General features: G+C 44.3%; 1 protein-coding gene across 4 annotated transcripts in view; it reads right to left on the bottom strand.

The window, feature by feature from the left end:
• Positions 1-14,004, bottom strand: part of THSD4 (thrombospondin type 1 domain containing 4) — a 694,305-nt gene that overhangs the window by 235,705 nt on the left and 444,596 nt on the right. The window contains exon 1 of one of the 4 annotated variants that reach the window (XM_012180873.5): positions 352-596. The exons of the other annotated variants lie outside the window; for them this stretch is intronic. Coding sequence (XP_012036263.1) covers positions 352-423 — 72 coding nt within the window. The 5' untranslated portion in view covers positions 424-596. Of the gene's footprint in view, positions 1-351; positions 597-14,004 lie in introns of those variants that run through there. 4 annotated transcript variants of the gene reach the window in all.

The following is a 14,004-nucleotide window of genomic DNA, read 5'->3' as shown; positions in this document are numbered from 1 at the left end:
ATATTCTCAACAGGTAACAGTCCCTACTGGAATCTGACAAGTACATTTTTTTTTTTTTTTCCAGCAACAGCAGAATTAGAAGTGTACATGCTCCAGGTATCTGTCACCAAGGCCATGCCAATCCCCTGGTGTGGCCACTGTACCAGAAAAAGGTTTCAGAAATTACAAGATTTTTTAAGAAGCAAAGAAATCTTTCTATAAGAAAAGGCAAGGCAAGCCTGAAACAGCAAAATAAAGCATTACTCTTTGCACACCATAAAAACCCCTTCCCTGATCCCTCTTGGTAGATAGAAGAGGAAATATAATGCTGACAAAAATACAACTTCTGACAAGATATTTTATTTGGCTTACCTCTCCCCCAGGTCTTGCTAACACTGCTGTTTGAACGTGGAGCAATGTTAATATCAGGTAGCTGACAAACATTATTACCCAAAGTTAGAACTACCCTAGAGGAGAACTCCTTCTGCCAAGTGCTAACAGCTAGCAGATGCACTTGTGTCTCAGGATTCCAGCCCTGGAGTTCCGCTAGGCACCGCACTGGTTCCCTCCGCTCTCCCTCATGTACTGCCCGGAGCTCCCAGCTCAGCCTCTGCTCTGAAGAAAACTGGTAAGCTGATCTCTTCATGTAATAACTTCTCCCGGCTGGGGGAGGGGACAGGAGCCAGCTGGGAGCTGGGGGGCTGCCTTTAACAGAAGGCAGAAAGGGGAGGGACAGAAATGATCAATGTGGAGTTCTGCATCTGGTCTCATTCATGAAAAGGGCTCCAAGGTAAGCAGTCCACAGGCAGGGGGACGGGCCCCTGCTTCATCAACTGAGGCAGGCAGGAGGTAGCGATCAGCAGCAGGATAAGCTCTAGGCTGGAAGCTGGGAGACCAGAGGCCTTCCCAGTCCTGCTGCTGATAAGCTGTGTGTGCCTGGATAAGTTGCCAGCCCTCTCTGGTCCTCGGTTGGTGGTCTCAGTGGTACAGTCAAGGGTTGGCTGACCTCTTGATTCCCTTTTGGTTCTGATTTGACGGCTGCAGAAATCTAGGCAGTCAAGGGTTGTGCTATCAAGGAAAACCTTAAAGAGAAAAGAAGTCACACAGTGCTATGTGTTTACACGCTTAACATGTGGATGTGAACAGATGGGAACCGAGGAAGTCACTATAATACCCTCTTGCTGCGTTACTGGGTCTCTGTCCCTAACCACGAGCGTGAAGAATTACTGTAGGCAATGTAAAAATAAACGGTAAGGTGGGCACAAGTGAAGCCCAGGTATTATATGACACTGGCACAGTGCACGAAAGCAAGATGGTTTTAGAGAAATACCTCTGGGCAGAATCACGTTGGCCATCAAAGTGGGGCTTCTGGGAAGAAGGAGCACAGGAACAGGTTGGGAAGTAGGTCATGCTAAAGCCTACAGTCCGCTTGAGACATCATAAGCCAACTCAGCGTGAAAAGGCAGACTCGTGACTTAAAATAGGTCGAGAACCCACCAAATATTAGATTCTGCTCAGAATGGGCACAAGATGCCCCTAAACCATCATGAAGTGGAGGACGGGATGACTGCATGGTGCAGTGGAAACAACCTGGGTCCCTAGAATCAGGGGGAAGTCAAGTCAAACCCTCATTCTGCTACTAATTTGCTGTGAGTCTGTGGCTGAGTATGGAACCCCAGTGAGCCCCAGCTGCTCCACTGGTCAAATGGGGAAAGGCCATATGCTGGTTCTGATGATTATCAATGAGGTCATCTAGGTTCAAAACTTGGCATCATTCCTGATACTCAGTAAATGCTAAAGACAGAGGCTCTCTCTTTGATCTGATAAATATTGGCACTCAGTCCCAGAAAGTAAATTAATAAACACTTGAAAAGCCTCAGGTTGTGGGCATTTTCCTGTGTTAATAAGGAAACTTTAAACCAGACTGCAGTTTGTGGCCATTTCAGAACATTTATTATCACCAGTCATTGTGAGAATTTACTAGTGGGGAGTATTTTTGGGGGGTTGGGTGGAGGGACTTTCAGTCCTTTTTTCCAGGGTTGTAAGAGACAGAAGGTAATGGTGAAGAGAAAGGAAAGAATGAATTTCTTCTCTTCCCCATACTTCCTCTTCTTTCTCCTTCTTATTCATCATTATTATTGTTCAACATTTGGTCTGTTCTCTTAGGTAACCGAAAGGGCACTGCTGTCTACCCAATAACCTCACTGCAAAGGCAGGAATTGTCTAAGAAAACCAAACTACTTGAAAGACAGGGGTTTTGTCTAGTCCAAGGGTTGGGAAACTCTCTGTAAAGGTCCAGAGAGTAAATACTTTTGATTTGCAGGCCATATGGTTTCTGCGACAGCTACTTTGCTTGTTGTTGTTTAGTCAGAAAGTTGTATCTGATTCTTTTGTAACCCTGTGGACTTGAAGCCTCACCAGGCTTCTCTGTCCACAGGATTTTCCAGGCAAGAATACTAAGTGGGTTGCTATTTCCTTCTCCAGTGGATCTTCCTGATCCAGGGATCGAACCCAAGTCTCCTGCACTGGCAGGCATATTCTTTACCACTGAGCCACCTGGGAAGCTCACTCAACCTAGCTGGGGAAGTACAAAAACAACCAAAGGCAATACATACATGAAGGGGTGAACAGAGCTGTGTTGCAATAAAACTTTGTTTATGGAAATAGGTAGCAAGCCAGATTTGGCCATATTTGTCCACACACTTCTCAATCACCCTTCAACCCATTGGAATCTGGTTTTTAACACTTCTTCTCTACCACAGGGGCTCTGGAGATGTCACCAATGGCCTCTGAGTCACAGAATAATATAAAGGATAATTTTTCAGAACTTAGCTCATTTTGACTTCTTTGCAGCATTAATGATGGCCTTCTATTTTTTTTTAATATTGTGGTAAAAATACATAGCATAAACTTTTACCACTTTAATAATTTTTAAGTGTATAATTCAGAGGCATTTTTGTATGGTCACAATGTTGTAACACCATCACCACTATCCAGAACTTTTTCATCATCCAGAAACTCTGTATTCATTAAATAATAACTCCTCAGTTCTCCTTCCTTTTAACCTCTGAAAACCTTGATTCAGTTTTCTGTCTTTAGGAACTGGCCTGCTTGATGTTCCTCAACTAAGTGGAATCTTATAATATTTGTCCTTTTGTATCTGGCTTATTTCACTTAGCATAATATTTTCAAGGTTGTTGCAGCATGAGTCAGAATGTCATGCCTTTTTAAGGTTGCATAACATTCCATTGTGTAGACATACCACATGTTGTTTATCCATTCATCTGTTGATGGACACATGGACCTGTCAAATGTACTTCAAACTCAACAGGTCTAAAATTGAACTAAAGTTTCCCTGAAAACTGTTCTTCTTCCTGTTTTCTCCACCACAGTGAATGATACTGTCTATCTAACTCCTCGAGCTGGAGAGGTAGGTGTCATCTTGAGTTGTCTTATTTCCTTACCAAACCCTCACCAGGCGTGATACAGTTACCTTCTAGAGCTATCTCCAGTCTGCCCATGGCCTCCGATTCCTGCTGCCTCTGCCCCTATCTGGGTGGGCCTCTACTACCCCTTCCTGACTTTTTGTAGCAAGACCTTGTAACTTCCCTACTCTGGTCTTTCCCTTTCCAACCTTATTCCTCACTGCAACCACTGAGATGCTCCTAAAATGTGAATCTAATCACGACACTCCCTGATTCGTTTTTAGAACTTATTTTGAAATAATTTTACGTTTACAGAACATTTGCAAAGATAATACAGAGTATCATGGTTTATCTTCCCCCAGTTCCTTCTAATATTAACATCTTAAAAATAGCTATGGTGCCTTTATGAAAAGTAAGACAGTAACACTGATGTAATGATAGTAACTAAAATAAAGACTTTCTATTTCTCCAGTTTCCCCCCAATGTCCTTCTACTGTCCCAGGGCCCCACATTGCATTTAGCCAACATATCTCTAGTCTTTTCCCGTGTATGACAGTTTCTCAGTCTTTGTTTTTTAATGACCTCGACCCTTATGAAGAGTACTGATTAAAGATTTTATAGAATGCCTCTCAGTTTGAGTTTATCTGATGTTTTCTCATAATTAGCCTCTGGTTATGGCTTTTGGGGAGGGACGCCACAGAGGTGAAGTGCCATTCTCATCTCATTTTTCAGGGGCACCCTATACCAACATTACTGGTGATGCTGACCTTGATCACTTGGTTGAGGCGATGTCTGCCAGGTTTGTCCAGTGTAAAATTACTACTGATAGTTTTCTTTTTCCATATCCTATTCATTAGAAATGGGTGAGCAAGTCCAGTGGACTTACACTCCACTTCCTGAAGAGGGAGTGTCAAAGAATATTCAGATATCCATCACAATAATTAATACATATTTGGGGGGAGATACTTTGAGGCTATACAAATATTCTGTTTCGAAAAGTTTTATCCACTAATTTGAATATTCATTGGTAGATCTCGCCTGCAGCAATTATTAATGTAGTTCTCTAACAGTCTATTTTCTGTTACCCATCTACATCTATTAATCAGAATTCATTCATATGGAAGATTTGTCCCTCCCGCCCCCATTTATTAATTCAGTCATCTATTAATTCTTCTCTGTTTCTTAAAACCTTTTGATTACTTCCCATTATGGATGAAGTCCAAACTCCTTAACATGACACTTGCAAGGCTGTATACAATCTGATCTCTTCCTGCCCTTGCAGCCTCCTCTTCCTCCTCTTTTTCTGTTCACCCACTCCACTGTCCAGACATCTTGAACCACAAGAAATTATCCCTAAATACCATGTGTCCTTGTGCTCCATGTTGGTCCCTTTCTCTAGACTATCATTCCCCCAGCCTCAGTGGGTTGGCTCTTGTTGCACTCTACCTCTTTGAAAACTCAGCTCAAATAAGCACCAAATACCAGAAACCACCTACATGCCCACTGATAAGAACCAAATGAATAATTTGTGACATCCATAAAATAGGATACTCTGCAGCAGTTAAGATGAAGACTGAGCTTACTTCCTATATAATGATATGAAACATCTCCAAGATGTATTCAGTGGAAAAAGTGGGATACACTACAGTGTGATTACTATCCAATTCTTTGTGTATATGTGTTTATAACTGCTTGCATATATATCAGTTATCTATGGAAGAACACAGCTGAGGCTACCCACAATATCTGCTTCTAGGGAGAGGAACTCAGTAGCTTCAGGGCAGAAATGGGGTCAAGACTTATGCCTGTGTCGGCACTTAGTCACATGTGGTTACCGAGCACTTGTGATGTGGCTTTTCCAACCTGTGATCTGTTATACATAAATATACTTTGCATCAATGTGAAGACTTGGTATGGAAAAAGAATGTGAAATATCTTATTAATATGTTTTTTGTTGATTAGATGTTGGAATGATAATTTTATATTTGCCAGTTTAAATAAAGTGTGGTATTATACAGCTTGCCTTGTTTTACTTTTTAAAAATGAGAATACTAGAAAACTTTTAAATTACGTATTTCTGTTGGACAGCATGTCTATATCCCTGTTATAGTTAGGGAATTGTCAGAAATGTGAATGCACTGCTATTCCAAAAGTAAATAAAAATGAAGCAATGGTAATAATAACAGTTAATAATGGAAATAAATAAGTACCCATAGATAAATCTCCCTCCACCAATGATTCATTTAAAGGTGATGTCTTCTGGGAGTTGTGCCTTGACAGGCTCCCCACCCCACTGAGGACACGGCCCTGGCCTTCATCCCTAGGCATTCTCTGATTTGCTCCAGTGCAGTATTTATTGTAACTGTTTACTAACGTTTCTGCCTTCATCAGAAAAGACTGAGGCCTTGATGATAGGAGATGTGTCTTTTGTGTTCCCATGGCCCCACACATAGGCTTGTTCAGTGTTCACTGAATTAGGGAATGAATGCCAGAAAGGGTCCTCTCATCTTCTCTGTGACAGAAGAGGTCTTCGAATGGCACATTTTAGATACCACGAAGGGGAAAATGAAAAGCAGAATTATCCAGAAAGTATATCCCTCTCAGAAATGCAGACAACTGTTAACCTAACTCTTGTGTGACCTTGATATAGAACATACAAGTAAGTGTGGGGAATATGAGTAACCCAAAACAGGGAAAACAAATGTTTTCCTAAAATCACACATCTCATGTAAAATATAATCATGTACTACTGTCTGAATAACAAAGAAGAACAAGCCCATAGCAAATAGCACCTCTAAGGCTATTCTATTTCCTGCAAAGAATGTCCATCCCCTTATGAAGGAAGAAGTGAGGTCGTTTTCTCCACAGAGATACAGTATATGTATAGTTACACGAGTCAGACTATCTTTATTTCCTTAAATATGCTTACCCTGGATGGAATGGGTAGAAACAAAATCTCTGTCAAGAAGGTGGCGATTGGTCTGGGAGCAGGTGTTAGCAATTAACTCTCCTTTTGTGTGGACCACTGAGTCATTAAGTAGCCAAGGAAGTGGGAATGAGGAAAGCCAAGGGGGAGTTCTCTGCTCCATTCCCCTCAAACATATGGAAAACCATGAGAAGCTACAGCAAAGGAAGGCAGGGGTCCTTCCCTTTCTCCAGTTCCTGCTCATAACAGACCAAAGCTGACTCCCACAACCTGGAGGGCAGCTGTGCTGTTAGGCTGAGCACCTTTGGGGTCACTGAAATGAGGGCAATGCTTCCTGGCTCGGCTTTGAATTCGAGACAGGAGCAGGGCCAGAGATGCTGTCGGGAGATGCTCACACGCAGCGCAGGGGGCAGGCTCATCCCAAGTCTGAGAGGACATGGGAGTGAATGCAGACATTGGGACCACTCATGTTCACCATACTCTTTACTGCAATCATTTCCCTAAGGCAGAGGTTCTCAAACTGTGGTCCCCAGACCAGCAGCCGCAGCACCATCAGGAAGCTTGCTAGAGATGCAAATACGTGGGCCCCACCCCAGATCTACTGACTCAGAAACTCAGGGCGCAGGGGCTAATGGATTTGTGTTGCTCTACGTAACAGTTCTCTGTCTAGTAACCTGAATTCAAACTGTATAACTTGAAAGGGTTATTACATTATATTTTATGTATTATTATTTAAAACATTAAAACCAGTTAAGTAAAAATATACTGTTTATTAAAAACATTTTCTTAGAAAACATGACTTTCTGATACTAAAACATAGCATAAAGCTGTAATAATGAAAACAGTGGCAAATAAAACAGGTGTAGGGATGGACATTATTTACATAACTTAACATGCAAAAGGATTTAATGCGCAAACAATGAATCACTACAGATCTGGAAGGAACGGGTGGAAAAGGGTTAGGAGAATGGCTATTTAGTTATTTTCCTAAATAATACCATATGCTGTTAATAAAAATAAACTGCAGGTAGATTTAAGATTTTAATGTGAACAACAGAAGTATGAAAGCAGTAAAAAAGAAATAGGTCAATATTTCTATATTCTTGGAATGGGGGGACTTTTAAGCATAGCTCTTAAAAAGGCAGAAATCATAGAAGAAAAGATTTGCACGCATTTTTAAGATTCGGTAAATCAAAAATTTACATACCATTAACACAATTTAAAGTCAAATACATAGTAGAAAATGTACTTTGCTTGTTTATTTACTTAAAATATCAATACTTATCATGTGCACAGACTTGGAGATACTGTGATCAGCAAAAGCAGACTCAATTCCTATCTTTATGGAGCTTGCTGCCTGGTGCAGGAGGCCAACATTAATGAAACCCAATAAGTAAATTAAAAATTGAATGTGAAAAGAGCTGCAAAGAAAAGATATGTGGTGATATAAGGCCTGTCCTCATTATGGAGACTGGCTTGTGACAGGAGCAACAATGGCTTTCACAAGGACCCGAGAGGCAGCAGGTGTGGATGCAGAGAGAGTGGGCGAGTGGAAGCACAGCATCAGATTAGGCTGCAGACAAAGGGAGGGAACCTGACAAAGAGTTGCATCCTTTTCCTAATGAGAACCTGTTTTAAAAACGGAGTAAGCAGTTACACGGCGAGAATTGCACTTTGCCACTCTGTCTATAGAGACAGGGCTGAAGAGAGGAGAGAGGCCAGAGTGCAGGCTGGGAGGTCAGTGAGAAGATTATGGCTGGAGCCCAGCTGACAAGGGGTAAGAGCTTAAACCAGGATGGTGAAAAGGAGACTCATTTCAAAGGTAATTTACATCATCTATAATGGAAAAGAGTTTGTGTCCATAATAGATTTTTAAAAACGCACAAATCAGAAAATATCCATTTTAAAAGGGAAAGGCTGGAAATAATGTTCATTAGCAGAGTTGCTAAATGAAGTATGGTATATCTCAAAAGTTAAATCCTTTCCAATCATTTAAAGTGACTATGAGATATACTTACTAATATGGGTACATTTTGATATTATACTGCTTTAAGATAAGAGTTGGCCACTTAACTGGAAGTGAAGGAAGAAATAGACAAAACAGGCTCCATCTTGAAAGCAGGACTCCATCTTGGGCGGGACAGTGGACTTTGAGCTATATGCCCAGTATCTATGGAAACGACATACCAACAGGAAAACCAGGCCCCCTGGATGGAAGAGCCCCAGGGCTAATACCTAGACTCTCTGTTGCCTAAAAGAATACCCTAATTATCTGTGTCGGAGAAGGCAATGGCAACTCACTCCAGAACTCTTGCCTGGAAAATCCCATGGACGGAGGCGCCTGGTAGGCTGCAGTCCATGGGGTTGCTAAGTTGGACACAACTGAGTGACTTCACTTTCACTTCGCTTTCATGCATTGGAGAAGGAAATGGCAACCCACTCCAGTGTTCTTGCCTGGAGGATCCCAGGGATGGGGGAGCCTGGTGGGCTGCCGTCTACGGGGTCACACAGAGTCAGACACGACTGAAGTGACTTAGCAATTATCTGTGTAACCAAATAGAATCATAAATTCTATTATGCTTATTGGGGTATGACCACAGGCCTATTGATAATTGTCCACTGTTAACTACCTAGGCTTAAGGCTTATGAATCATGGGTTAACTTTGACTGTATCTTTCTTTTCCTTTGTTCAGACTAGTTTCAGGGAATTTGGGGAGGTGGGTTTGGGTGCATACACTTAGGGTATATAAAGTTTTCAGAAAAACTTGTCGAGGTCCTTGGCTAAGAGGAGACTCTGCCTTGGGCCCGCTGGTGTAATAAACCACACTCCACTGTCTGCATTGTCCTTCTGAGTGAGTTTGTTTCCCAGAACGCGTGGCTACAACATTTGGTGCACTGGCTGGGAAAGTCCTCACTTTGAGGAGACAAGTCCCACTTGGGACTACTCAGGCTTTGCAGCTTGAATCTTCTAGAGGGGGGAAGACGCCTCGCCCTTCTGGAAGGATTCTGCTTCTCAATGCCCAGACCTTGAACCCACCTGGCAGGGTGGAAGAGGGGGCCTGATCACCCACCTGGGAGACACTAGAAGGGGCATAGACCCACGGGAGCCTAGAATAGGCAGGTGGCGATTGCTTGGTACACAGGTCGACTTGGTAGAGCATGCTAGGGCTTAGGAAGGGAATTTGCCAAGGTCATTTAGGAGATGCGCCTACGCCTTCTCAGGGAAAATTATTACCAGCGATCACCAGGGGATTGTTAGGATAGGAAACTGGTCCTTGTATGCTCATATTCTGCCCTTCCCCAGGAGGTGTCCCATCTGCTGTGACATTCTTGACCCCCTCGGAATTGTCAGGCTAGAAGGAGAGGGATACATAAGTGAGTATGAATTGGCATTTCTGGAGACGACATGGGATATTTAACCCATCTATGTTTTCATCCGCACCTGATCAAGCCCACCAAGGCAGAACGGACTTTAAGGGAGAAACAGTCTTGGATCACATCGTGTTCTGGTTTGGCTCTGCTGACCGGCAGGTGAAGACACGCTGATCCCTTTTCTCCCTCTGGAATCTGGCAGGATTGGACAAGGATGACCTGCCCCTCCCCCATACTAGATGATGACGTGCCCACCGGCCCAGTGCTCCACCAGGACTGGAGGCCACCTTAATGCCCGATCCAGGGCCAGGTGAAGTTCCTGCAGCAGCCGCTGCTCCTCCGCCAGCTCTCCTGGAGGTCGTAGAGCCGCCACCTCGGGGGGCTCCAATCCTGGTGACAGAAGCCTCTGGCCAACACTTTCAGGATCCAGCTCCTGCCCAACCACCCAAGCTATACCTGCTTCTCCCAGTGAGTACTGACAGGAAGGGGAGGGAGACGTTGGAATTAAGCAGAGACTGCGCTCTGCCAGAGAGCCGAAGGGAAGGAAAGAGAACAGACAAGAGATTTGCAATGCTAGCTGCTGCTCTGGGAAAGTCTATCTCGGGTCCTCTGGAAAACCTCCTCTGCCCCAGGACAGGACAGTCCTTCAACCAGTCCCAACAGAGGCCCCAGGCCCCATTACAGCCAAACCAATGTGCCCGGTGCCAAGCTTTTGGCCACTGGAAGAATAAATACCCTAAGGCAAGGAAGGAAGAGGAAGCTCCCACAGTTGTGGGGCTTGCTGGCTTGGAAATTAAATAGGGCTGCCGGGGCTCAGAGATATCAGGTCCCCGAGAGCCCATGGTAACCTTAAAATTGGGGGACCAAAACATTGACTTCATGGTGGATACAAGAGCAGAACTGTCAGTAATAAAGCCTGTGGCACTACTGTCCAAAAAGACTACCGCTGTAACTGGGGTATCAGGAGAAGACATGATTAAATCATTTTGCCAGCCCAGAAAATGTCAGATGGGGGGGGCACCAAGTGATTCCTGAATTTCTCTACATTCCTGAGTGCCCAGTACCCCTGTTGGGAAGAGACTTGCTCTCCAAACTAGGAGCACAAGTGACTTTCTCCCCTGAGGAGAGGCTCACCTTCCGGATGGGCACTATGACTTATTTGCTCTCTCTCTCAAGACACCCTCAAGATGAGCGGAGGTTGCCTGAGCCTCCAAAAGAAGAACCGGGTGGGCCAGAAGAGCATGATAGAGAGCTAACTCAATTATTCCCTGAGGTCTGGGCGGAAGACAACCTCCTCTTCCCCCAGGGTGGCTAAACATCAACCCTCAGTGATAATAGAACTCAAACCAGGCACCATCCCGGTTAGAAAGCACCAGTACCCACTACCAATACAGGCTTGGGCCAGTATACTGCCACACATCAATAGATTAAAACAAGTGGGCATTCTAGTAGAGTGCCAGTCGGCTTGGAATACGCCGATCCTGCCAGACAAAAAGGAAGGACAGGACTCTAGGCCTGTACAAGATCTCAGGCTAGTCAACCAGGCTACTGTGACTTTACACCCCACTGTTCCAAACCCCTATGCCTTTTAGCCTCTTCCCGCCAAGGACTAAGGTTTATACTCGCCTAGGTCTCAAGGATGCCTTCTGCGTACGCCTCGCCCCAGCGTCACAGCCCATCTTTGCCTTTGAATGGGAAGATCCAGTCGGGGGCACCAAGCAACAGCTCACTTGGACTCCCCCACAAGGGTTTAAGAACTCCCCAGCCATCTTTGGGGAAGCCGTGGCTTCTGACCGACTCATTCCATCCGAAAGAGTATGGATGTTGGCTCCTACAACATGTGGATGACCTGCTGCTGGCTGCCGAGACCAAGGGAAAATGCTGGGAAGGGACAAAAGCACTGCTCCAGCTGCTGATGGAAGCAGGTTACTGAGTGTCAAAGAAGGCACAGACCTGCAAGGAGGAGGTAAGGTATCTGGGGTTTGTTTTAAAGAAGGACACAAGGGTCCAGACCCTAGTTGGGTCTATACTGATGGCACCAGCCGGATAAAACAAGGACAACGGCTGTCAGGTTAGCCAAAGTGGAAGGGGCCATCAAGACTAAAAAGGGATGGTGGGAATTGCCCAGTGGCAAATTATTGGTACTGGAGGAGCTGGCACACACTCTGGTAAGCCAAACACACCAAGTGACCACCTAGGCCATGCTGCCTGCTCACAGGTTAATGCTGCCTATCGGCACAGACAAAAACCTCTGGGTATTCAGCTGAAAGGCACGCTGGCCTTTGAACACCAGGGAATGGACTTCACTGAAACGAAACCTCACCGACACTACTGTTACCTGCTGGTCATGGTATGTACATAGGGTCCAGATACTCTTGGGTCCATATACTGTTGTTCTCGAAATGGGTATAAGCTTTTCCTACCTGGACTGAAAGAACATCAGAAGCAGTTCAGTGCCTGCTTAGGGAGATAGTTCCCAGATTTGGATTTCCTACTAGCATTGGATCAGACAATGGCCCGGCTCTCATTGCTGATTTAATACAACAAGTAAACAACACTTTAAACATCAAATGGAAACTGCACACTGCATATATGTCCAGAGTTCTGAGATGGTGAAATGAACTAACCGGACACTTAAAGAGACTCTCCAAGTGGATCATGGAGACTGGCTGTTCCTGGTGGACTTGCTTCCGACAGCTCTGCTCAGACTCAGGATGACCCCATAGTCCCATGGCTCCTCTCCGTACAAAACTGTGTACGGGAGGCCCCCTCCCATAATAAAATAGGTGTCAACAAATTCGCCTCAGGTAAGGGGAGATGAGATTTCACAGCAGATGGAACAACTGGGGAAGGTAATAAATCAGGTAACTAAGGTTGTACAAGAAAGGGTGCCATTCCCCACTGGGGGACAGACTCAAGAATTTGTGCCCGGGGATCAGGTGTGGTCAAGGACTGGAAAAATGCCTCCTTGGCCCCACATGGGAAGGGTCTGTATACTGTTGTTCTCACCAGCCCTTCTGCAGTTAAAGTTGAGGTGTCACTCCCTGGATCCACCACGTGAGGGTGAAGAGGGCACACCACGCAGACCCGGAGGACGCCGAGCGGACTATACAACAGGACCCCACTGATCCCCATGAAGCCAAGATCATCTTAAAGAAGAAAGAGAGGAAGCTCTACAATCAACTGCTGCTACAAGGACTTGCTGGTATCATCTTGAGACTGACCGTAGTTTCAGAACAAAGAGGGACCTGTGCTATAATTAAAGCTGAATGTTGTGTATATATTCCTGATTTATCTGGCTATATATCAATCACCCTAGATGACATGAAAGGTCAGGTAAAAGTTATGTCTGATGATAATCTTCCTTTTTGGACTTTGGTCCTAACTTAAGTGAAGGGTGATTGGTGGAAAACTATGTTTACCATTGTTATAGTTGCCTTGATAGTTCTGCTTTGTGGACCCTTTATTTTACAATGTATTATGAACTTCATAACCCAAAGGTTGATGTCGTTCTCCCAAATTGGAGGTCGGAGAGTCAGGGTGCAATATATCCCTGTGAATGATGCTCATACTATGAGATAAGAGCATCAAGAGCAGGGAATGAAGGAGGAAACAGACAGGACAGGCTCCATCTTGAAAGCAGGACTCCATCTTGGGCTGGACTGTGGACTTTGAGCTACATGCCCAGTATCTATGGAAATGACATACCAACAGGAAAACCTGGCCCCCCGGATGGAAGAGCCCCAGGGCTCATACCTAGACTCTCCATCACCTAAAAGAATGCCCTGATTATCTGTGTAACCAAATAGAATCATAGATTCTATTATGCTTATTGGGGTATGACCACAGGCCTATTGATATTTGTCCACTGTTAACTACCTAGGCTTAAGACAAATGAATCATGGGTTATCTTTGATTATATCTTTCTTTTCCTTTGTTCAGACTAGTTTCAGGGAATTTGGGGAGGTGGGTTTGGGCACGTACACTTAGGGTATATAAGGTTTTCAGAAACACTGGTCAGGGTCCTTGGTTAAGAGGAGACTCTGCCTTGGGCCCGCCGGTGTCATAAGCTGCACCCCAATATCTGCATTGTCCTTCTGAGTGAGTTTGTTTCCCAGAACGTGTGGCTACAACAATAACACCTAATACAATATAAATGCTATGTAAATGATTGCTATAATGTGGCAAATTGAAGTTTTGCTTTTTTAGAACTTTTTGGAAATGTTTTTTCTAAATATTTTCTATCTTCAGTTTATTGAACTCATGGATGCAGAACCAGTGGATATTGGAGGCTGACTATAA

This window comes from Ovis aries, chromosome 7 (genome assembly GCF_016772045.2).
Source record: "Ovis aries strain OAR_USU_Benz2616 breed Rambouillet chromosome 7, ARS-UI_Ramb_v3.0, whole genome shotgun sequence".
In the NCBI taxonomy this organism is placed as follows: Eukaryota; Metazoa; Chordata; class Mammalia; order Artiodactyla; family Bovidae; genus Ovis; species Ovis aries.
Note: the sequence above shows the minus strand (reverse complement) of the source record. Positions and strands in the feature narration are given on the sequence as shown.